We start from the raw sequence: 22,385 nt of genomic DNA on the forward strand, positions 1-22,385 counted from the left end.
GAAATAAGATTCTGCAGGTGTGAATTTTTTTCCCATCAGACTAAGATACCAACATTCCCTTTCAGTCCTTTTCCTTTTCCCCCCCTTTCCCTTTCCCTTTCCCTTTTCCCTTTCTCTTTTCCCTTTTCCTTTTCTCTTTTCCCTTTTCCCTTTTCCCTTTCCCCTTTCTCTTTTCCCTTTTCCCTTTTCCTTTTCCCTTTTCCTTTCATTTTCCCTTTCCCTTTTCCCTTTCCCTTTCCCTTTCCCTTTCCCTTTCCCTTTCCCTTTCCCTTTCCCTTTTCTCTTTTCCCTTTCTCTTTTCCCTTTCCTTTTCCCTTTTCCCTTTCCCCTTTTCCCTTTTCCTTTCATTTTCCCTTTTTCTTTTCCTTTTCCCTTTTCCCTTTCCCTTTCCCTTTTCCTTTCATTTTCCCTTTCTCTTTTCCCTTTCCCTTTTCTCTTTCCCTTTTCCCTTTTCCTTTTCCCTTTTCCCTTTTCCTTTCATTTTCCCTTTTTCTTTTCCTTTTCCCTTTTCCCTTTCCCTTTCCCTTTTCCCCTTCCCTCTTTCCCTCTTTCCCTTTTCCCTTTTCCCTTTTCCCCTTTCTCTTTTCCCTTTCCCCTTCCTTTTTCCCTTTCCCTTTTCCCTCTCCCTTTTCCCTTCCCTGATTTTTTGATTTTAGCTGTTTCCAGGCACTCGGGTCTCTCTCCACAGCAGCATGACAAGGATGTAACATCCACCAGGTCCTACAGGTGCTCCCCTAATTCAAATAACACAGTTTAATTACAGGATACCTGTTTGTAGATGGTGCTCAGCCACGAAACACGAGCAGCATTCTTGTTTTTGCAGACTATTATTTATCTTACAGCAGCTTCCTGAGAACCTTCCAAGCCATGGGTGTTCTGGTGATAGCTGTGCGTGTCTGAATTCCAGTTGTGAGCTGGCAGGTTCTTACAATACACACTTTTCACATGAAGCCTTAATTACCTGGCTTGTCTGTGAATGAAGATGAGGAAATTGGGTTTTAATAACATAATTTAATAATGCGGCACTAGTGGGAATGAAGCGTAAACGGGATGTTTGGAATGTGTGAAATCAGAGTTGCGGAAGTGAAAAGGAAAACCAGGTCGCTCCCACACGGGGATTATTTTTGCTTCTTAAGGGACAGTAAAGTAAAAACTGTCCTGCATCTAATAACTGGAGGTGTGTAGGGGATACATACACACAAGTTCCTGCAGAAACAGGAATTTTGGGTGGCAAAACGTGTGGAGTGATGAATGTGATTCTGGGACACTCTCCAGAGGTGGTGCAGCCAACTGTGAGTGCAGTGACAAACACAGGAAGAACATTTTGGAGAAATTAGCAGAGTTAACAGCTGCAAAATGTGACTTTCTGTTAAATAAGAAGATTATGGAAGATAATGAAAACTAGCCTGCAAGCCTCAGATCAAAGCAAGAATCAGGTCTACAAGAAAAAAATCTGTTTTTCTCCATCAAATGAATCAGGGTTCTGAACTGAAATACGGAGTTTTGTCTTGCCTTGCTGCTTTTCTGCTGACCCATTTTGTTATGTGGGTTAGGCTTTGCCTGCAGGGACACAGATCCTATAATGCAAGTCACTGGGCAAACTCATCAAATCAGGCTTGAGCACTCAGTACACATGAGCAGCAGAGTAAAAAGGTTTAGGATTTTAATCCAAAAGAGATACAAATTTTAGATGGTACAAGCACTCCACCACTGGGAAGAAAAATTCAGTTTGCCAAGGGTCCATGCATGTTACTTACCTTTTAACTAGGGCTGATCTGCACTGTGATTGCCAGACCAGGAAAAGAAAGGCTTACTGACTTTTTGGGACTTTTTCCCCATTTATTTCATGAAATGAGGGTGCCAGGCCTGTGCACATTTCTGATACAACTATGTTTTGGTGTATACTCTCTGTGGTACAATACATCTATAATAAAATACATCTCAGAAACTGAGACAAGCTGCAGAGAGTGGGGATATTTGGCATTTGCAAATTTTAGGTAAAATTTGTACCTTTATAGTTACTTTTGGTTATGGTGGAAAGTTATGCTCATTTCCAGAGAAAGCATCTTGAAATATTTTTCCTGACTAGATTACTTCAAAAAGCAGAAGTCAACTAGTTACCTTCTCATAAATAAATTAACATGATAAGGTTGCATAGTATTTTATAATGATAATTGATAAATGGTGATGATTTAATTGCACTTCCTCTAGTAATAATCTTAAAATGCTCAAATGAGGTTCCTGTGATTGGCTTTCTTGTGAGTTAAATCTCCCTGGGGTCTTCAGTCATCCCTTCTCTACATCCGGCGATAACTTGCTTTAGCTGTTTTAAATAATACAAATCAATTAGAGCACACAGCTGTTTAACAAAACTTCCAAATGTTGCTACAGGTCTCTGTGGGTATTTCCTGATGACTTATAATGACATCAATTTAGCACACCTGGTAAGAACTGTGTGAGCTGGAAGTGGCTTAATTCTGCAATGACAGGAAAATTAAGGAGTATTTATGGATTACTGTTGCCTTCCAGAAATGTTGCCAACTGTGATTTTCAGCTTCTTTTTAGGAGGATTCAGAATTACAGATACTGCTGCCCTATCTCCTGAATTGTGTACTTGTAACTTGGTGGGTGCTTTTTAGTGTTATTTATTTATGTTAGTAATTTAAATACCATATAAACATGCATTTTAATATGATGTATAATATTTATATTAGTTATTTATAAAATACATAGTGGTACTGCCTAAACAGCTCAAACTTCTTGGGCCTTCTGTGTGTAATAAATGTAAGAAATAGCAGGTGTAATGTCCCAGTTAGGAAGGCTGCAGCCCAAAAGTGTCATGGTCAAATGCTTAAAGGTGAGGGAAAATTGAGAGAATAAACCTCACAAGAACAGGAAAAAAGTTTAAGGAAAAAAAAAAAAGACCAGAGTAGAGAACAGAAATGAGACAAATGGGGAGAAAACATCCCAAATATGAAGGTGAACATATTTTGTCACATGGTAGTGTGTGGTGTAAGAGCCAGGAATTAAGAAAAAAAAAGATAACTAATACTGATTTAATCTGCAGAGGCTGTATTTTATAATTTATCATTTATCATTTTATTTGGCTGTATTTTATCATTTTGGAAGCCTCTGTGAAGATGAGTTGGGGATGTGAAGCAGCAGAGAGTGACTCTGGTTACAGCCAGAACTTCAGGCAGTGTGGATCCTCTCTGTGGAGTTGGAAATGCAGGACTGCAAGGCTTTTTTTGTTAGGGTGGGTGTGGGATGGGCGTTGTGAGGGTGTGAATTTTCACCCTGCTGTGGCTGAGGGCTCCACACCTCTTTTGAATGATCATCAAGATCCAGGACACTGCTGTAGCTGTCACATCCAGCTGTTTTCAGCAGTGTGTGGAATGATGCTGGATTGATGGACACAGTCACCTATTAGGAGGTGAACTGAGACCCACTGATTTCTCAGGCACCCTCTGAAATTTAATAATAGTGGAATAAGGGATTGAAAAGAAAATTGGTAAAGACACTACCGATTCTTCATAATTTTTTTGCCCTGATGGGGCAAGGTGTAGACAAAGCAGAAGTACTTCAACAGGGGGAGAGACAACACTCTGACAAATGTGTTTCTAAGACCACAAAGAAGCTGAGTATTAATGTAATTAATTCTATGAACACACGTGCTCAAGTCCATTTTTGATTCTTGTTACTTCTGCTGATCCATGCCTTCCATTAATTTCTTTTCTGTATGGAAGCAAACTAGCAAGAGAATTTTGTAAGCTGATGAATGAAGCTGATCACAGTCAGTAGCATCACCAACAATTTTGTTTTTAACAGAGTGATGTTGTCATAAAGCCTGACCTTCCCCTGAGGAAACAAAGTCATAAAGACAATCAAGTATTGTGCTAAGGCTTAATCAATGCTTAGGGATGATGGAATGTAAAACCAAACATCCAAGGGTAGAAATCGAATTGCATTATTGCAGGAGGCTCAAGGGGTGAAAAACTGCCCCACAGAAAAAGAACAGAAGTTGGTGACTTGAAGATCCTGCAGAAGTAGTCTTAAAAATTAATCTGTGAGTCAGGATTCCAAAGGACTCTGGAATTTGTGGAGCACATGTGTCCATACATGATTCCTCTCCTTTCTAACCAGTGCTGTTCACGTGCAATTATTTCTGCTACCCAAGTGCTCCCAGCCATGGTGTGTGGGAGTTCATGAGTGACACCTTGGTTCTGGATTTCCCAGCAATAAATGAGTGTTTTCCTGGTTTAGCCATTTACTGTCACTGCAGATAAAGCAACTCAGACCATTCTGGTACTGACTGTATCCTGTGTTCCTGAATAGTGAATGATCAGGAGTTTTGCATCTGGTTTTCCTCAACCACTCATTCCTCAGTTTCATCTAAACAAGGTGTTTTTCTTCTGTCATTTGATACTTAGCAGGTAGTTTTAATATGTTCTTTCTGTCATATCAAAAGTATTCAACCAAACCTAAGTTACGGAATTCACAGCACAGAACTGCACTTATTTCTGAGTTAATCCAGAGTCTTTTTCCACCAGGAGTCAGGAATCTGGAGGACATATTCTTTATAGTACCTCAATAATCCTGTCCATTACATCACTTAATTTATAGCAGTGTTAACAGCAAAATCAATAAACATTATTTCTAAAATGTCAGGGATGTTAATAGTGTGATTTAGAAAAGGAGAAAGAGTCAAAACTCTGAACAGAACACATTGATGTAGTGTTGTAGAGGCACATCTTGCTGAAAATGTGATAGGGAGGATTTAAATCATTACGGCTCAGTCATTTTGAAAAATGTGGTAAGGTAGCTATTCTTAGACATACAAATCTTTCTTGCCATATTGTGGGATTTTGCTGAGTGGGGGAGGCTGTATACAGTATTTCTTAACAGAAGGTTGCTAGGATCGCTCCTAACGAATTTCAGTTGCATCAACAGTTGCTATGGATCCCCTGCTAATATTTTTGGAAAATTATTAGTACAACTTCCTGAGAAAAGGGAATCTTACCAGTACAGACTGGAAAGCTGTTTGACAGGGGAACGATACAAGGATGGCAAAGCTGGGTGGGTATTTACTTCCCACTAAAATCTTCTACAATGTGTTGAACTCCTGGGGTTTAAACCGAGCTGTAGTATTGTACAAGCTACCAAGGAGGTTTTATTTTAAAACTAGGCACTGATTAATTATGTTCAGCTGCCCTACACTTTAGCCTTGCTTTTCTCCATAAGATTTCATGGACAATAATCATCCAACTAATTTCACAGAGGGGGAAAAGACCAAATAATGAACAAATACTAAATCCAGAGCAAATAGAGAAGCTTAGTGGATAAGCAGCTGACAGATGTGCAGCTGATGGCATCTGCCTCTTGTGCAAGGCCTTTGATGCTGTCTGACATGACAGTGGTTGACCCCTGGGTGGGTGAGGGATGGGGCTGAGTGGTCACACTCAGGAACTTGTGGTCAGTGAGTTGATGTCCGGGTGGAGAGGAGGAGTGCTGGGACCATGGGGACCTGATGGAGCTCAGCAGGGCCTCGATCAGGGCAACAGGCTGGGGCTGAGCAGCTGGAGCAGCTCTGGAGCACAGCTGGGACCCCAAAGCTGTGCTGGGTGCTGGGACCCTGTCCTGGTTTGGAGGACAGGTGTCTGCTGAGAAAGGCAGGAGCTTCTCTTTGAAATGGAGAATGTAAACCCCTTCCCTCCAAATTATTATAATTTTGAAATCAAGGGGCTCTCAGGCAAAGATACGGGAATTAGGAATAACAGTTCTTTACTAGGGAAATTAAAATAGAAATACAGCACTACAAAGAACAAACCCCAAACCCTGACACAGTCAGAGTACAACCTGACACCCGTCAGGCAGGGTGTTGGCAGCAGTCCCATCCCATGGTGGCTGCATCCTCCTGCAGTGACAGATGTGGCTCAGTTGGAGCAGTGCTCCTGTACAAGGTGCAGTTTCCCTCCGGAGCTCCAGTGGTGATGTGGAGAAATCCGGTTTTCCTCTGGAGTCCAGTGGAGAAAGGGGCTCCCTTAGTGTGCCAAACCCTCTGTTTTTATCTTGGTAAGAAATGTTGGGCTCTTCCCCCTGGCTGGAGCAACTCCCAATGGGATGCAGTAATTTTATCAGTCCCACAGTGGGACTCAATGGCCATGAGCAGAAAATGACTGGCTGGAGGAAGGATGGGTTGTGAAAAGATAAAGAACAATGCCCTGCCTGGTTTCAATGGATGGCCCATTAGCAGAATATCTCCCATGGGGATCAGGATCACTGCCCCACCCTCAACAGATGGTGACAGAATAGATACCTTTTATCACACTTTGTATTGTAACCCAAGACAGACCCCAAAGCTTTGCTGGAACCCCAAATTTGTGCTGGGCTGAGCCCCAGCCTGGGCAGCAGGGCAGGGGGTTCTGCCCCTCTGCCCCCCAGGTGAGACCCTGAGCCCCTGCAGAGCTGCCCCAGCCCTGGCCCAGCACAGCAGGAGCTGGAGCTGCTGGGGCCAGCCCAGAGGAGGCTCCAGGAGGAGCAGGGCATGGAGCAGCTCTGCTGCCAGGAAAGGCTGGCACAGCTGGCATTGCTCACCTGCACAGGAGAAGCTTTGGGCTGAGCTCAGGGTGGCCTTGCAGGGCCTGCAGGAAACCTGGAGAGAGACAATGGCCAGGGCTGCAGGGACAGCACACAGGGAATGGCTCCCAGTGCCAGGGTGGGATTTGGGGAAGGAATTGTTCCCTGGCACAGGTGCCCAGAGCAGCTGTGGCTGCCCCTGGATCCCTGGCAGTGCCCAAGGCCAGGCTGGACACTGGGGACAGTGGAAGGTGTCCCTGCCATGGCAGGGACAGGATGGATGGACTTTAGTCTCTTCCCACTCCAGCCATGCTGTGATTCTGTAGTAATTTACATGCAGAGATAAAAGCAGTATGAAGTTCCCTGCCAGTTTCTTGGGCATAATTCAGGACAGACTTTCAAGTCCTATTACTATTGTTACTTGAGTTAATCTGAATTGAAGACTCAGTAATATTTTCCATGCAGATTCATAATTAATCAAACAAATTACAGTGTAATAGTATTGGTTCTCTTGATTATTTTCTACTTATGGGGAAAAATCAGTTTCAGTGCTATGCATTGCTTTTACAGATAATTTATCTAGCAGTGGTTCTTCTTCCAGAGAGCTTTCCAAGCAGAGAAATGTGGAGCAAGTTGTAAGAGCACGTTCCCTGCCTGGTCTGGCATTTCTCCTTGTAAGCTGAGGTGGGTTCTGCTCTGTCTTCCCCCCACCATGACCTCTGGCTCTTCACTCCAGGAATGAATCTGCCTACTGAGCATTCCCCCCTTATGGATAAATCCTAAATTACACAACAGCATTGACTGCACAGTGTGAAAGAACTGAGGATCATGTATGGCACACTCAGATCCATTTGAAAGGCCACCGGAGTGGCCACAAGGCATTGCAAACTGTATTTTTTTCTTACTTTATTAATTTTAAAAAGCGTTTTAAGTGGTGCTGAAATGGGGGTTAGGTATCTGTGCTAACAGGGAGCAGTTTGTGCCGAAGCACCTGCACTCTGGAGTGGCGGCAGCAGATAGTGTCAGCAGTTCAAAAGCATTTAGACAAATTCATGAGGCCACTTGTCCATAAATGGATGCAAAATTACCTGGCAGGAGTGTGTCCTCCAGTGTGCCCGTGGTGCAGACCTGCTGGAGCAGTGCAGGGGGAGTGAAGCACTTGTGCTCTCCCAGATGCTGCTGGGGGAGGCAGGAGCCACTGCTGGGGCATCCTCTGGAATCCCTGGGATTATGGGATGAACCCTTTCAGGCCACTTTTGTCAAATGCCAGCTTTTTTTTTTTTTTTTTAAATATAATTTTTTTAATCAGGGTAGAAAATCTGTCTCCAGTGTCTTTTCCATACTTCCACAGCTTGTTGGATCGTTCAGTTTTGCACCTTAGATGGATCTTGTAACTTAAGAACAGATTTTAAATAGTAATTAATTAAGACTATATGCTACATAACTAAAATGGTGACAACTGAATTAATCTACTTTTGGCAAGCATGGAAGGAGAATCATCTGTTTATTTTCTTAGGGAAATGGCTGAGATGCCATTTCTTGACAATGTAACTATGGACCTGCCAATTTTTAAGTATAAAGTTTTCTTCAGAAATCCTAAATGCATAAGTTACATGCTTGTGAGGGCTTTAAAGCTTTAAAAGAAGCTTGTTAAGCTTTAGAAACATGCCTGAGTGTCACCTACTGCTTTGATTCCTCCTGTTCTTAAAATTAATAATTCAAACTTTATTATATATATATAAAATACGTGATTACAGATCAGCAGTGTTGGCTACTCTTGATTACTATTTTGCTTGTCCTGCATTACCTCTCCTTCCTTTCAGGGATCTTGTGTTAGCTATTTAATACCTGTAATAAAACAACAAAGTTACAAAATGTGAAAAATAATCACCACCTCTTCAAAACCGTAAATACTCTGGAATCAGGCAGAATTGGGGAATAAAATATGAATTACAGAGCAGTTTGGAAGGCACCTTCATTGGGATCCTTGATGGGTGTGAAACAGCAGATGCAGAGTGGTAGGCGTGGTTCATCTCGGAGGAATTCTGGCTGTGTTAAGTGTCCTTGCATTTCTGCGTTGTAGGATCTGCCAAAGCATCTCTGCTTTCCTCGGGAGAACGTAGCCATTTAATTGCCTTTTCAGCTTGGACTCGGTGTTTGATGAAAGAAGGACGGGATCCAGCTGAATTGGCTGCTGGGAGCAGTGGAAGTGTTAGTGGAAAATCGTGGCTGAAGTTGGTTGTGGGTTTTGGGAGCACACAGGGAATGGGGACATTAAATCATGGGGGCAGCTGCCACTGCTGGCCTGCTAAGAGCTGCAGCCTAGTCACCACAGAAATCTGATTTTTGGGGCTGGTTTGCACTTCTTTGTCTCATCAGGGTTCCCTTCATGCTCTCCCTTGCTCGCTGCCAATGCAGATCTGCTCTGATTGCCTGAGGAAAGCAGGAGAGCAGTGGCAGTGGTGGTTTTTTCCTCAGCAGGCAGGGGAGGTTGTTCCACCTTCAGCCTCTGCATTTGGTGGGGATTCTGTGTTTTGTTTTTGCAAAGCTGGGCAATCTTGCCTCGGTTATGCCAGCAGGATGTGAATTGCAGTCGGTGACCATAAATGCGTTTTCTGTCCCAGGTCACAGAATCCCAGACTGGTTTGGGTTGGATGGACCTGACAGATCATCCAAGCCCCAATGTCCAGGCTGGCCTTGGACACTGCCAGGGATCCAGAGGCAGCCAAAGTGCCAGGACCTCACCACCCTCACAGGGAGCAATTCCTTCCCAAAATCCAGCATAAGTCAGTAGGATGGAGAAGCCCTGTAGAATCACTGTGCTATCAACAGCTTTATTATTGTGATTTACACCTTCTGTCGGGATTATAAAAGCTCCCTGTGCCATTACAGTTCCTTAACGTTGTACTTGCAACAGAGTGATTCCACAGTAATGGAGTTTCCATTGTGGTAATTGCATTATTAGAGGAAAATCCCTTCGACCTCAAGTTCCACACGTTTGAAATTGTGTGTGTGTGCAGTGGCTGTTCTGGCTGTGGGACTCAGGGTCAGTCTGAAGAGAGGAATTTTCCTGACTCCTTTCTGAGTGTCTAGAGTTGGATTACATTAACAAGTAAGTTATTATTGATCTATGTGAAAATAAGGAATGAAAAAGAAGATAGGCCATGAATTCAAGAACATGAATTACTTGTGGTATAAACTTGAGTGAAGAATTTTTACTTAAACTCATCCGTTTGCTTCAGTAAATGTGGTCAGAAATTGGGAGGAAGGGAAAAACTTGTATCCTCTTTATTAATTGCATCACTGTTTCCTTTTCCTAAATGGAGGAGATTATGGGGGGCATATTTTAATAATTCTGACCTGGTGGCTGAGGTTTTGAACACTGCTGGGAAAATGTCTGGAATCAATTGGCACTAGCTGTGGTATCTGCTGGTAGGATTCTGCATGAAATTTTTGACACCCCTGTGTGAATTTATTTTTGCAAAGCAGCATCATGCAAACCAGGTCGGGGAAGAGGCAGTTTCAGGCACAAGTCCCCTGCACTATCATCAATGGAGAGACCATAAATGTTGTGATGGATGCTTGAAGGCAGTTTAATGTAGCACTGGAGAAAATAGAAGCCATTACCCCTGGAAGAGCTGGAGTTATGACAGAGAAAATAAATGGTGCTGTTACAAGAGATGTACTGACAACAAAATTCCTGCTGGCTGGGGAGGAGAGCAGCAGAGCACAGTACAGAAACCTACAGACAATTATCTGTTATCTGAAGTAATGTTTATTTTTGGTTTAAATCCGACATGGAGACTGCTTGATAAAATGACTTAATCCAATCTGATGGAAGTTTAGTCTTAATTATACTTGTCCTTGGGAACTGCCCAGCCTTTGCCACTGCTCAGATCAGTGCTGTGACATTTCCCTGCTCAGCACCTGTACCTGCACAGACAATAACAGAGAGCTGTGCTGCCAAACCCAGCCTGGGCTGGCGTTCCTGAACAAAATGGGAACAGCTTCCCACTGCCAGAGGGCAGGGCTGGATGGGATTTTGGGCAGGAATTGTTCCCTGGCAGGGTGGGCAGGGCTGGCACAGGGTGCCCAGAGCAGCTCTGGCTGCCCCTGGATCCCTGGCAGTGCCCAAGGCCAGGCTGGACAGGGCTGGGAACAGCGTGGGACAGTGGGAGGTGTCCCTGCCATGGAAGGGGTGGGATGAGATAAGCTTTAAGATCCCTCCCAAGCCATTCCAGTACTCTGTGAATAATTTTCAATCTATCCCATAGAACAATTAATGTCTTTGATCCATGTCCTGGCTTCTGGTTGTGAACTGAAGTCAGTGACCATAAATACAGAACCTATCCCAGGTCACAGAATCCCAGACAAGTTTGGGTTGGGAGTGACCTGAAAATTCTCTCCCAGGTTTTTTTTAATGGGAGGAATTGAGGCAACAGCTACATCAGCAGGCACAGAACATCCTCACACATCACCTAGGAGGGAGATCTTTGTACAAAAAACAAATGAAGCAACATTCCAAGCCTCCAAATTCAGCAGAGCTGGTGCCTGCCTGTGGAAGTATTTCCTCCCCATCCCAGCTGGGTCAGACTCAGAGGGATATGCAGATGTGTGATGGATTCCAGCATGTGGTGCTGAACAGGCACTGCTGTAAATCAGCCCCATAGCTGGATAGATCCAAAATCATAGGCAGATCCAAGAAAGTAATGGTGTTGGTTTCAAATAAACTGTGTGTCAGAGTATTACTGCCCAGAAGAGTTGTGGGCAACCTGCAAATGGGTTCTTGCAGTACAACGCCAGCAAATACTTGTGGGAATTGACTTGAAACTCTCACACTGCCCTGGTGCATGGCTGGCTGGAAAAAGATTAATTGTAAACAAGAAGTGGGATGATTCTTACATGTTGTTTGCACTGTTTTGGGTTTTTTTCCTCATGAAGTCCCAGTAGGATTTTGTATTTTTGGTGTAACTGGCAGCCTAGATGAAGGGTAGAATTGCTGCCCTAATGTTTTGCTCAGGGTACATTTCAGTGCATTGTTCTGCCAGGTGAGTGCAGCAGGCAGTGAACTAATGCTAATGAGGCTGATGCAGCACAAACTTTCATTCATTTTCACCCTTCTGGCAGTGTTTGAGAAGGACTTGGGGCTCATCCCACCACAGACACCCCACCTTGTCTCAGGGCAGGCTGGGGGCCTGTAGCCCATCACCAATTCCAAAATAATCCAGGGCTTTGGTAAATGCTGCATTTTTATTGGCAGCATCCAGGTGGTTCCTGCTCAGAGCTGCTGTGTTTAACCTTGAGTGAACACCAGAGCCTCACAGGATGCCACTGTGCACAGGATTTGGGATGCAGCATTTTCCTGAATCACAGCTGGTGCTCTCAGGGTGTTTTCCCTGATGCTCCACAAGCCACCTCAAACTTTTCCCTTTTTAAAGGCTGCTCCTTCATGGCTCTTGGCTCAGGATTTCTTTTGGCACTCTGGTACTTCTGTGGTTTTCCTGTCAGTGTGTGACACGTCCCTGTCTTTTGAGTAGCCATTCCTGTATTTGGGAATGTTTTCAGAGTCACTCTGTTGTCATGTTGTAAGAAGAGGAACGACTACAAGAAGATATAGAATGTAAAGGTAATAAACTATTCCAAAACATCAAGTCTGGCCTCACTGGTGGTTTGCTGAAGCAAGGAGTGCAGGGCAAAAATCAGATATTGGGGGTCAGGATGGTTGGGAATAACCTCTGGCTGAATATTCAGCTTTGGGAATTATCTTTATGCCTTGTTCAGAGAGTTGAGTCACTTAAACCCAGGTTACTTCTCTCTTCTTTCTGGGAGTTTGTGCTCCCTCTAACTCTCATCTCCTTAAATATTTTATAAATATTTTATGCAATTTCCTTTTTTTTTTTTTTTTTTTTTCCTTTACATAATTGTTTTGTAAACATTAGCTTAGATATTTTTTTGCTGTCTTTAAGGTATGCCATTGACATTGACATGATTGAATGTATTTTCTGGAATCTGGATTTTCTAAATCCACAGCATTTTCTGGAATTATTTGGAAAGTTCATTTGAGCAGATAATGAAAAGGGGGTTTTAATTCAAAATACTACTCTTTCTCAAAGAAAAACTGCATCCATTCACTTTTGACAACAGCAGATGGTAGCATTCTTATGCAAGTTATCCGTTTGCAGTGTGAAACAAAGCTTTCTGAACACCCTTTTTTTGTATATTCCGAAGCTTCTGGGAGTTTTTCAAAGTTCTTTTAGCCATAAAGGGATTGATCCTTGTGAGAACGTTTTCAGCATCAGAACCAAGTGGAAGTTAAGGCCACCTTGAGAGCACTTCCCTCTCCAGATGGACCCACGTGTATTTCCCAGCACCAGCCTGAAAAGATTCCAGGGCTCAGGGGCGTTTTTCTTGTGGGGAATGGGTTTAATGTGTTATATTTGATCAGACTTTTACACAGTAGCTTTGCCTCTCCAGAGCCACTTAATGCTGATAGAATAACTTGAGTTACTTTTGCAAACCATTGCATTTTAACTGAAATAGGGGCATAGCCTGGTTGCTGATCTTTCCTTTTCAATATATATTATTGATGGGTAATGTATACAGTACATTTTAATTTGCCATGACTGTGATGGGAAGAACAACATGAGCCAAGACTCTGAAGTGAGGAAAGTTGCATCAGGGGCTGATTGCACCTTGCCTTGTCTTTCCTGTGATGAGTTTCCTGTTTTTCCCTTCCGTGACAGCAAATTCTGTTCCCTCTTAGGAGCACCCCATCCTCGGGCAGCCTTTCTTTGTCCTGCACCCCTGTCGAACCAATGAATTCATCTCTGCTGTGCTGAGCAGCTCACAGGAGCACCACAGGTGAGGAGCACTGCTGGGCCCTGCAGGGCTCTGTGCAAAAAAAAAAATAAAAATGCAGGTAAAGTCTGCAGTGTGGAAATGGGCAAATGGTCCAAGCAGAATAAGATTTATGTATAGTCACTTCAGGCCTGAAAATTGAAATGTGTTTGATAGGAGAAATGAGGGAATAGCCTCTCTGAAGTTGTTTTGTGACTGTTGAGTCTGTCTGCAACTCAGAAAAAGCTGGGATGATGTATTTATGGTGCTTTTTTGGTGCTTTCCCCCCCTAGACACACAAATTACATCACACTGTGGCTCAGTACCGTGGGCCCAGTTGTGGGCTTGAATCTGCCTTTGAGTTATGCAAAACTGGCACCTGAGCAGAGCACAGATGCTGATTGGGCTGAAAGGTAAGAGAAAAGGAAATCCTCCTTTCCTCTCCCGTCCTCCTGTTCCAAAGATCAGAGGGATAAATGGCAGAACCTCCTCCTTTGAAGCCCTTGGTTCAGTTAATGTAGGGCTCACCCTTCAGTGCTTTGCTTACCTGCCTGCCTCGTTTCCTCACTTGCTTTGCAATGAAAATTTGTGGAGAGAGGAGCTCCAGCCCATTGCTGACACCCTTAGTTATTCCAGAGGGTCCTGGGGGCTCTCTCAGATGTGGAGAAATGTTTTAAGTTGGTTCCTCCAGCACAGGGTTGGGGTTTTGGCATAACTGCTGCACGGATTTTAATGTAACTCCATTTTTTGTATTTTCTGTTGCCTCTCCAGAGCCCTGAGCTGAAGGACTGGGAGTGGCTGGGCTGTGATAAAGCTGCTGCAGGCTTAGGGGTGAAGCTGGAGGATCCTTCCTGGCTGGTCAGCCATGCCAGAGTGGAAATGGTTGCTCGTGGCTCCTTCTCTGGCCAGGATTCACCACAGGGGACAGTGAGAATTGGCTGCAGCTGTGGGAACAGCTCCCCAGCACCACCCACACCTGACCTGCCTTGAAGTCACTCACCTCCTGTGCCTGTGCCCTCGGTGAGGCTGCACACGGATGCACAAGCCAGAGCTGAGCTGCTGGATCTACTGCACTTCACCCTAAAAACCTGCACCATCTGTGGGGCAGAAAATGCAATATAAACACAGAGGAATGCCCATGGGATGTGGTGTGAGCTTGTGGCAGCCAGGGTGTGAAGGTTGTGAATTTGATCCCCACATGGGATCACCACTTGTTAATGGGTTAACTGCACCACTTAATTTGGGCTTGTCTTCATTTTCTTCTGCCTTCACTCAGAGTCAGGATTGAAAACACAAAGGAGATTAATTTCTCATTGGGACTTGGTTGTTTATTAAATCTCATCTAAAGCACACAGAGTGCTGCAACACTTTCAGCTAAAAGTGAGCAAAATGGAGCTGAGTCCAGCTGGTTACAATGTCTTCTAAAGCTAAACAGTGCAATAGAGAATTAACACCTATATTATTTATACTTTTGACCCAATAACCAAACTCTTGTGACTCACAGTGCAGCACTGAGTGTACAACCAAAAACTACTGCCTGAAATCATGAAGAGGAAGACAGAAACAACATCCAAAATCTTCCATCTTGTCCCATACCTATTACTGTACTATAAAAACCCCAAATTCCAACATCTCCCCGGGAATATCCCACACCCATCACCCCTCAGGGGTGGGGACTGTCACAAACAGAGCCCTCAGAGCCTGCCTGGAGTGGGCACGTCCAGCTCTGAGCTCAGGGGCCTGGAGCAGACAGATGTGTGGCCACATCTGTCTCTGCTGAGCTCTGCTGCCTGCCAGGGATGCTCTCCGTGCCCACAGGGAGCTGCTGCTGCTCCCAATTAGCGTTTCTCGTTGTAGCTGTGGTTGTTTGCTCCCTACCCTGCTCTGCCTCTCCTGACAGCTGCTGGTTTTTGGGGGATTGCCTGGTGGTGCTGCCACTGAGAACCAGATTAGGAGGAACTTCCCTGCCACCCATCCTGGCTTCTCTCCCACTCCTATTTTTATTTGCAGGGTAAAGCAGAGTCTGAAAGGCAGATTTTACTTTGTACCTTCAGCAACTGCCACTTGCAGAGTCTAGTGTGTGCCACGTCAGAGCCGGGAGGGTGAAATGCATCCAAATTCTGTTTTTCCAGGTCATATTTTTAACTTCCATTACTTGTCATTGGTGGACATGGGGTGGAGGGTGCAGTCCTTCAAATTCCAGTGGTGTGGGATTCGCTTGCCAGCCATTTGGAATTAATAATGAAAGCATGGTTTATTTTGTTCTGTGTCATAACGACCTGGAAAACCGTTTTTTCGTGTAAGATTTACAAAGTATGGCCTGCAGCTAGACTGATTTCGTTAACACTTTTGGTAACACATGCTTGATAATTGCATCCCATTTTTACGTTTAAGTGAGACTCAGGCAGGAGGAAGAACCAACAAAAAGAGGTAACAGCAGGTTTAAGAGCTGTTAAATGTTCATCCCTGCTCGCTGATCTTCATTTGTGATATGCTGGGACAGAAGAATAGAAGCGCTCACCCTTCAAAATGTGGAATTTATATGTAGAGGAAAATAAATATTTTTTATTTTACATGGGAAAAGTCTTAATTTACCATCAAGAGGATTATTTGTCCAGAGCATTACACATTTTACTGGGCTCAAACAATGAGGTGACAGTGCAGTGTCTCCTCAGTTATCAATGTTTCCCTGGAATTTGCCTGGAAAACCAAAATTCAGCTCAGTTAGTGCAAATACATGGAGGTTGGATAGAGAAACAAAAAATAAATATTTGGGACCAAGGAGATAAATAAGCTTGTTTGGGCATCTCCTTTTTAATGGCTGGGTTGGGAGGTAGGCACCCAATTTCCTGTTTCCATTTATGCTTTAGTGATTTAGGATACCTTAACTGAATTTTTATGTACTAATTTTTATTTTTTTAAAATCAAGTGAACTGTGGAACTGTTTTGTAATTATGTTTTATATTGCAATGCATTATTTACTGAAATTATTGAAGTTCCTCAGACCTGAGCTTGGGTTTTGTCTGCATGCATTGCCTGAACTCTTGCACCCCACCAAGGAGAACATTTCCAGTTTAGATCTGTAAATTTGCTCAGTTGTTATCTTTGCTAATCTGGGAAGACAAATCAAGGGAGGTTCTTTACTTCTGGAACTTCTTCTGAGAGAACCTGCCCTGGGTTGCCAGAATCATGAAGAGGAATTAATTTTGTATGTCCACCCAAGCCAAAAAATGTGTTTTCCTGCAGAATGCAGTTGGTAGCCACACTCATAATCCCTCATTTGTGTCAGCATGACCAGGTAAGAATTTAACCCCCTGCCAGGAGATTTGAGGTTGCCTGCGTTTGGTTGCTAACAGTGACATTCCAGGCAGGAAATGTGGAGCTACTTAATTGCAGCTAAATACAGTCAAGTAATCAGTATCAATTCTTGCTGCGGCTCCCTGAATTCCAGCGAAACTTTGTCAGTAACTTCCCCCTCCTCTTTGCTGTGATGATGGTTTAACGAGTCTGTTTGGACATCTGTATTTATATTGCACACATATAAATTCAGTTCCAGCACAAAGGAAGGACGATTGCTCTTCCCTCTGAATGGTGAAGTTACAACAATTTCCTCAGAAATACTCTCTGCTAGAGAACAGCGTGTGTATGGGTATTTATACCTATTTTTAGTAACACGTGGGCTTTTAAAAGTGTTTCAAGGAATTTAGTGAATTTTTTAGCAATAAATTCTTACCTCTTAGAATTTAAAAAAATAAAAAATGCCTGAAGCTTAGAGAGCTGCAAAAGTCACCCTGCCCTGAGTGCTCAGGATTAGGAAGGTGTCACACAGGTTGTTATCTCTTGGATTTCATTAAAATCTTAAAAAACCCTGCACGGGGAGCAAGGTTTGAATTCCCCACTTGAGAGCTGGCTGCAGCTGTCACCTCCCCGAAGAGAGATTCACCCCAGGGCGAGAGGGGATTTCACTGCTGTGTTGGAACAGAGAAAGGATTTACAGAGCACCCTCTTGACACCTCGAGTGTGTCACAAAACAACTCTTCTCTTGTCGCAGCTTTATTATTCAGCCAGCTACTGCTGGTGTCAGATGGTTGGCCAACTGCTTTAATAAGTGTAAATATTCATTAGTGGTGGTGATAAGGTGGAAAACATGGCCTGCTGTGGATTCCCCTCTGTATTGGAGGAGTTGGGGTTACAGAATATGTTTATTTGGCTTCAAACCGCTCTAGTGATGGAGTGGTGGTGCCCCATTTGGTGATGTTTGGCACTGGCACAACCAGAGAATCACAGGATGGCTGCGGTGGGAAGGGATTACAGCCCATCCATCCTGTCCCTGCCACGGAAGGGACCATCCCGCTGTCCCCAGTGTCCAGCCCGGCCTTGGACACTCCAGGGATCCAGGGACAGCCCGGATCCCTCCCGGATTTCCCCGTTCCCTTTGTCAGAACCCACGTACGTTCCCGCTCCAGCATTTCCGCTCCTCCCCGCTCCTGTCGCGACATCTGGTGGCGACACAGCGCCACGACAGCGCCCGCTGAACCTTCCTGCTCTGGAAATTCGGGATTTGGAATTCCCAATCCCTGCCATTCCACCTCCCCCAGCAGTTTGACTACACACCCCTCAGGAGAGAGTCTCACCATGTTAGATTCCCTCTCCATTTTAATATAAATTTTGACATGAATTTCTTTATAAACAGAGCCTTTCCCTCACCACACAGACCAACTGCAGTGTTAACAAGGGAATTATTCACTCTGACTTCAACCAGGTAAATATTCTGAGGTTTTACTGCATTAAGAAACCCCTGAACTATGTGTTTTTTATCTGGCCAAGCAGGTAAAAATTCAGAGACACCCAAGTCAGTGCACAGCGCCAGCGTACTACAACAGGTGTCTCAAAATTGGGCAGACTTGCCCCAAAACAACCACGGTTAATTTGTGCCCAGCACAAGTGAAACTCTGTGGGTGGGTGGATGGTTCCATCTCCTGCTGAGTTTGTGCTGTACACAAACAGCATTCCCAGTGCTTCCAGTGTTTGTGATGTGAGGAAGGCTCTTTTCCACCATTATGCATTAAAGTCCATGAGGGGATGCTTTGATTCCTGATTAATCCCACATCAGGGTTTGAGATTTTTCTCTGGCCAGATCCAGGCAGAAATTTCATTCCAGCTCCTCCGAGATTTTTGTGACCTCCCCTTGAATAACCAGCACAGAACTCCTTTAAAACCAAAGATTTTATTGGTGTTGCCAGACCTCTGCGAGCATTTACGACCTGGGTCTCTCCTTCTTGCCCTTGTAGAGGGCCAGCAGGGACACGTTGGCCACCTTGACCACCTTGAAGCGCACGCCAGGGATGTCCCCCACGGCGTGGCCCTTGCGCCCAAACCCGGCCACCAGCACCTCGTCGTTCTCCTGCGACACGGAGGGGACAGGGACAGGCTGTGAGCACCAAACCCAAACCTACACCCACCCCCTGGGCGGGTCTAAGCACCGTCAATCTGCTTTTCACGCCTTTTCCTCGCCAGGTTTGAGGCTTTTTTGGGGATTACCTCGATGAAGTTCAGGCAGCCGTCGTTGGGGACGAAAGCTGTGATTTTCTTGCCGTTCTTAATGAGCTGGACCCTGACGCATTTCCTGATGGCAGAGTTGGGCTGCTTGGCTTCCACCCCCCTGCAAGGGAAAACAACCAGCAAGGCAATCAATTAACACGAAATTAACTTTTTTACCTCGCATTGTATCGGTATTTCAACACTTGTGAGCTTCTTAGAAGTACTGAATCAATAATTAATATAACTATATTAATCTAGATTTGTGCATTAATCAATCAAATACCACTTCCTGAGCCAAACAAAATTATTGACAAATAATTGAATTTGACAAAATTATTGACCTCTGGATCAGTTCAGTTACATTCCCCAAAAAAAAAGAAAAAAACACAAAATCTAACAGTGCCACAAAATCAGAGCCTTGGCAGCACCCCAATGGAATTTATAAATTATTAAAGAGAAGGGAAAAAGGCAGAAGTAGGTAGGATCTGTGACACATGACAATTTCCTATTTGCGCCCAAAATCCTGATTATCTCCTATGTAAAAAAAAAATAAATCTTGCTTTCCCCCTTATTTTTAAGTAAAACTGCCTATTTTTTACTTTTTACAGGTATTTTGTCCAATTCTTGTCAAAAATACGTTTTCCCTAATGTTTGAAAAAAAAAAACAAAAAAACCCCAAAAAACCCATGTCTCTTATTTTTGTGTAATTTGTCCCACCACCCCCACTTTTTTCAAACTTATTTTTGCCCAAGATCTTTATTTTTCCCCGCATTTTTGGAAAAAATCCTATAGGTTGATGTGTTTTTTTTTTTTTTCCCAATTCTTGGGGGAGGGGAAAAAAACCATCCAGAACCCTTTTTCCCCCCATCCTTCGCAGGATGCATCCCAGGGGCTTCGGGACTCCCAGCCCAGGCGGGAGGAGCACCCACACTTTCTCCAGGACGATGCCCTTGGCGTGGGAAGCTCCCCCGAAGGGGTTGGCCTTCAGCGCCGTGCCCAGATGCGCCTTCTTGTACTGCTTATCGTGCCATTTCTGGTCCCGGCGGTGGCTGCGCAGCTTCCGAGCGGTGCGGAGGCCTCGGCACTTCCCTGCAGGACGAGACGTGAGGGGGGAAAGCAGCGGTGAGGAGAGGAAGGAGCCGTGAGGGGGAGGCGGCGTGAGGCCGCGGCGGGCATGCGGCGGGTAATGGCGGACGCGGCCTCACGGCCTGCAGCGCTGCCCGCACCGCGCCCAGCCGGCTGCGGGTGGGCGGGAAGCGCCTGTGGAGAGCCGCGGGCACCGCCGGGGATCCCGCAGCCCCCCAGCCCTAGCCCCGGCCCCACTCGCGGCCCCGGCGCGGCGCGCTGCTCACCCATCTTCTCCGCGCGGCTGCCGAGCGAGAAAAGAGGGAGGAGAGTCCGCGCCCGCCGCCTATAGCCGCGCACGGCAGGACCCCGCGGGCTGCCCGCGCCGCGCCTGATCCATCACCGACCGGCACCGCCGCGGGCAGCCCGGCGAGAGATGCAGGAAGGTGCAGCCAGGACCCCTCCCCACTTCAGGCCGCGGGTTCGAGTCCCGGCGGAGTCAGGTTGGTTCGGGCCTCACGGAAAAGTGGGAAAAAAAAATTTGGAACCACAGCTAGATACAGAAAACCTGATTTATTTCCGCACCGCGTGCGTGGGGGTACATCTCTTCCTGCCACCCGCACCGAGGCGCTCACTTTTGTAGACTATTCATAAGTTGTTACAGGAGTGTGTTTTTACATTCCAAAAAGTTTACGCCTGTTTCTAGAAAAGCCTTCTACACGTACAGATGAATGCGTCAGGAAAATGAATCCACAAACAGCACAGGTTTATGTCCAAAAAGGAGACAGAGGAGTCCTTTTTGATTTATTCCAATAAAGGGAGAGGCCATGGGACATCCCCTGGGATCCCTCAGATTTTTGGAGCACTCATCTCCCTTTTTATCCCAATTTTCCTCTCTCCTTCCCCATTGCTGAGGTACTTGAGGTACCTGAGGTTCCCCTCCAATGTACAACCCTCCCTTTTAATTTTTATTTCTTATTGAACGCATGGTTTTCCTCCATTGCTGCTTTAATCTCTCAATATCCAATTTAATTTATCAGCAAACCTGCAGTTTATAAAGGCAAATATCATTTTTTCCATTCATCAATCCTTCCCATTGCTTCTTTTATCTCTCAATGCTAAATTTTATCTTACAGCAGACCCACAGGTTCTTTATAAAGACAAATCCAACATTCCCCTCAAAAGGAACTCCTGGTTGTTAATAATGTGAAGATCTGATTAAAGGCCACCTGATTATTATTACTGGCAGGTAAAACTGCAGATTTTGGTGTTTTTATTTGTGTGGGCCCTTGTTTCCACAGAGGCATCCCCAGAACTGAGCACTTGCTATAAGTACAATTATATTATTGCAAGTATTTAAATGAATGCTATATGGAAAACTTTGCTGTATGGATATACTTTCTTTTACTTCTGCTATTAACAAAACTTAAAAATAGTGTGATAAATATATATTTTCCTTGGACTATAACATGGTGATGTAAAAATCTTGTTTATGTAAGAATGGTAAAAAAAAAAAAAAAAATCAGGAAATTATTCATATTCTTGGATTATCAGACACCAGAAGCCCAGGGAAGTAATTTATTGAAAAAGATGTTGATTTACAGGTTGGGGAGGGATGGTTGTGAATAATGCAGAAGGTCTGTGAATATGCAACAGGTTGATGCATTTTAAAAAATATTTTCTGAGTTAGGGCGTGCTCTTGGCTGAAGGCCAAGCACCTGGTCCTGAAACCTTTTGCTTTCTTATTGTCTTTTATTAAACCTTTTAAAATTTACCAGGAAAGTGAATCTGGATTTCTGCACAGAGCAAAGTCCTGTGACAGAAACAAGCTTGTATTCCTCATTTTTGAGAGCTGCTGCAGTCCACGCTGCCAAACTGCATCCATCCAAACCATGAACGTTCCCTTCCCTTTTGGGAATGACTCTGAAGAGGCAGTAATTAGACATAAACACATCTTTTTTAACACAGCCTGTGCTCGTGGCTTAAGTGGAAAAATACACATTCAGTCTTTATGGGATAACTAATAAAATATTCTAAAATATTATAAATATCCAGCCTCCCCCTGCAAAAGAAAGCCCAAGCAATCCCAAACAAATCCATACACCCCATCAACACTTTGAGGAGCAAACATTGCTGTCATAAAAGAAAGCTTGTGAAGATGCAGTCCCAGTGTTGGTATGCATTCATCATTTGGTAATTTCAAAACCATTTTGCCTTTGTGAAAATGCTGCAGCTTTGCTTTACAAGGTTAGGAATATTGGGAATACTTAAAAAGCTGGCTAGGAAGGCAATTGGTGAATGTAACATAAATATACCATTACAAACTGGCATTTATTGGACAAATATTCCATATTAATATTAAAAAA

The 22,385-nt window shown here is 44.3% G+C and overlaps 2 protein-coding genes across 2 annotated transcripts in view; one reads left to right on the top strand and one right to left on the bottom strand.

Moving 5' to 3' along the window:
• Window positions 1-15,986, top strand: part of ATG10 (autophagy related 10) — a 60,147-nt gene extending 44,161 nt beyond the window's left edge. The window contains exons 6-8 of the mRNA XM_033086464.1: window positions 13,340-13,437; window positions 13,707-13,826; window positions 14,185-15,986. Of these exons, the coding sequence (XP_032942355.1) occupies window positions 13,340-13,437; window positions 13,707-13,826; window positions 14,185-14,197 (231 nt within the window). The 3' untranslated portion in view covers window positions 14,198-15,986. The remainder of the gene's footprint in view (window positions 1-13,339; window positions 13,438-13,706; window positions 13,827-14,184) is intronic.
• A 2,635-nt stretch (window positions 15,987-18,621) lies between these two features.
• On the bottom strand, window positions 18,622-20,395 carry RPS23 (ribosomal protein S23). Its single transcript, XM_033086465.1, has 4 exons — window positions 20,307-20,395; window positions 19,884-20,043; window positions 18,955-19,075; window positions 18,622-18,817 (listed from the first exon to the last, which is right to left on the bottom strand). The coding sequence occupies exons 1-4, from the start codon at window positions 20,308-20,310 to the stop codon at window positions 18,671-18,673; spliced, it is 432 nt and encodes a 143-aa protein (XP_032942356.1). The 5' UTR covers window positions 20,311-20,395; the 3' UTR covers window positions 18,622-18,670.
• Between the last annotated feature and the right edge of the window lie 1,990 nt (window positions 20,396-22,385).

The sequence above is a fragment of the Catharus ustulatus genome (assembly GCF_009819885.2).
Source record: "Catharus ustulatus isolate bCatUst1 chromosome Z unlocalized genomic scaffold, bCatUst1.pri.v2 scaffold_26_arrow_ctg1, whole genome shotgun sequence".
In the NCBI taxonomy this organism is placed as follows: Eukaryota; Metazoa; Chordata; class Aves; order Passeriformes; family Turdidae; genus Catharus; species Catharus ustulatus.

What these genes read in the sequence shown, in the direction of transcription:
- RPS23 (XM_033086465.1), bottom strand. An exon ending in GGCATCGTCCTGGAGAAAGT is followed by an intron (nt 19,076 to 19,883) that starts GTGGGTGCTCCT and finishes TTTCCCTTGCAG; the next exon opens with GGGGGTGGAAGCCAAGCAGC. An exon ending in GCTGCCTGAACTTCATCGAG is followed by an intron (nt 18,818 to 18,954) that starts GTAATCCCCAAA and finishes TCCGTGTCGCAG; the next exon opens with GAGAACGACGAGGTGCTGGT.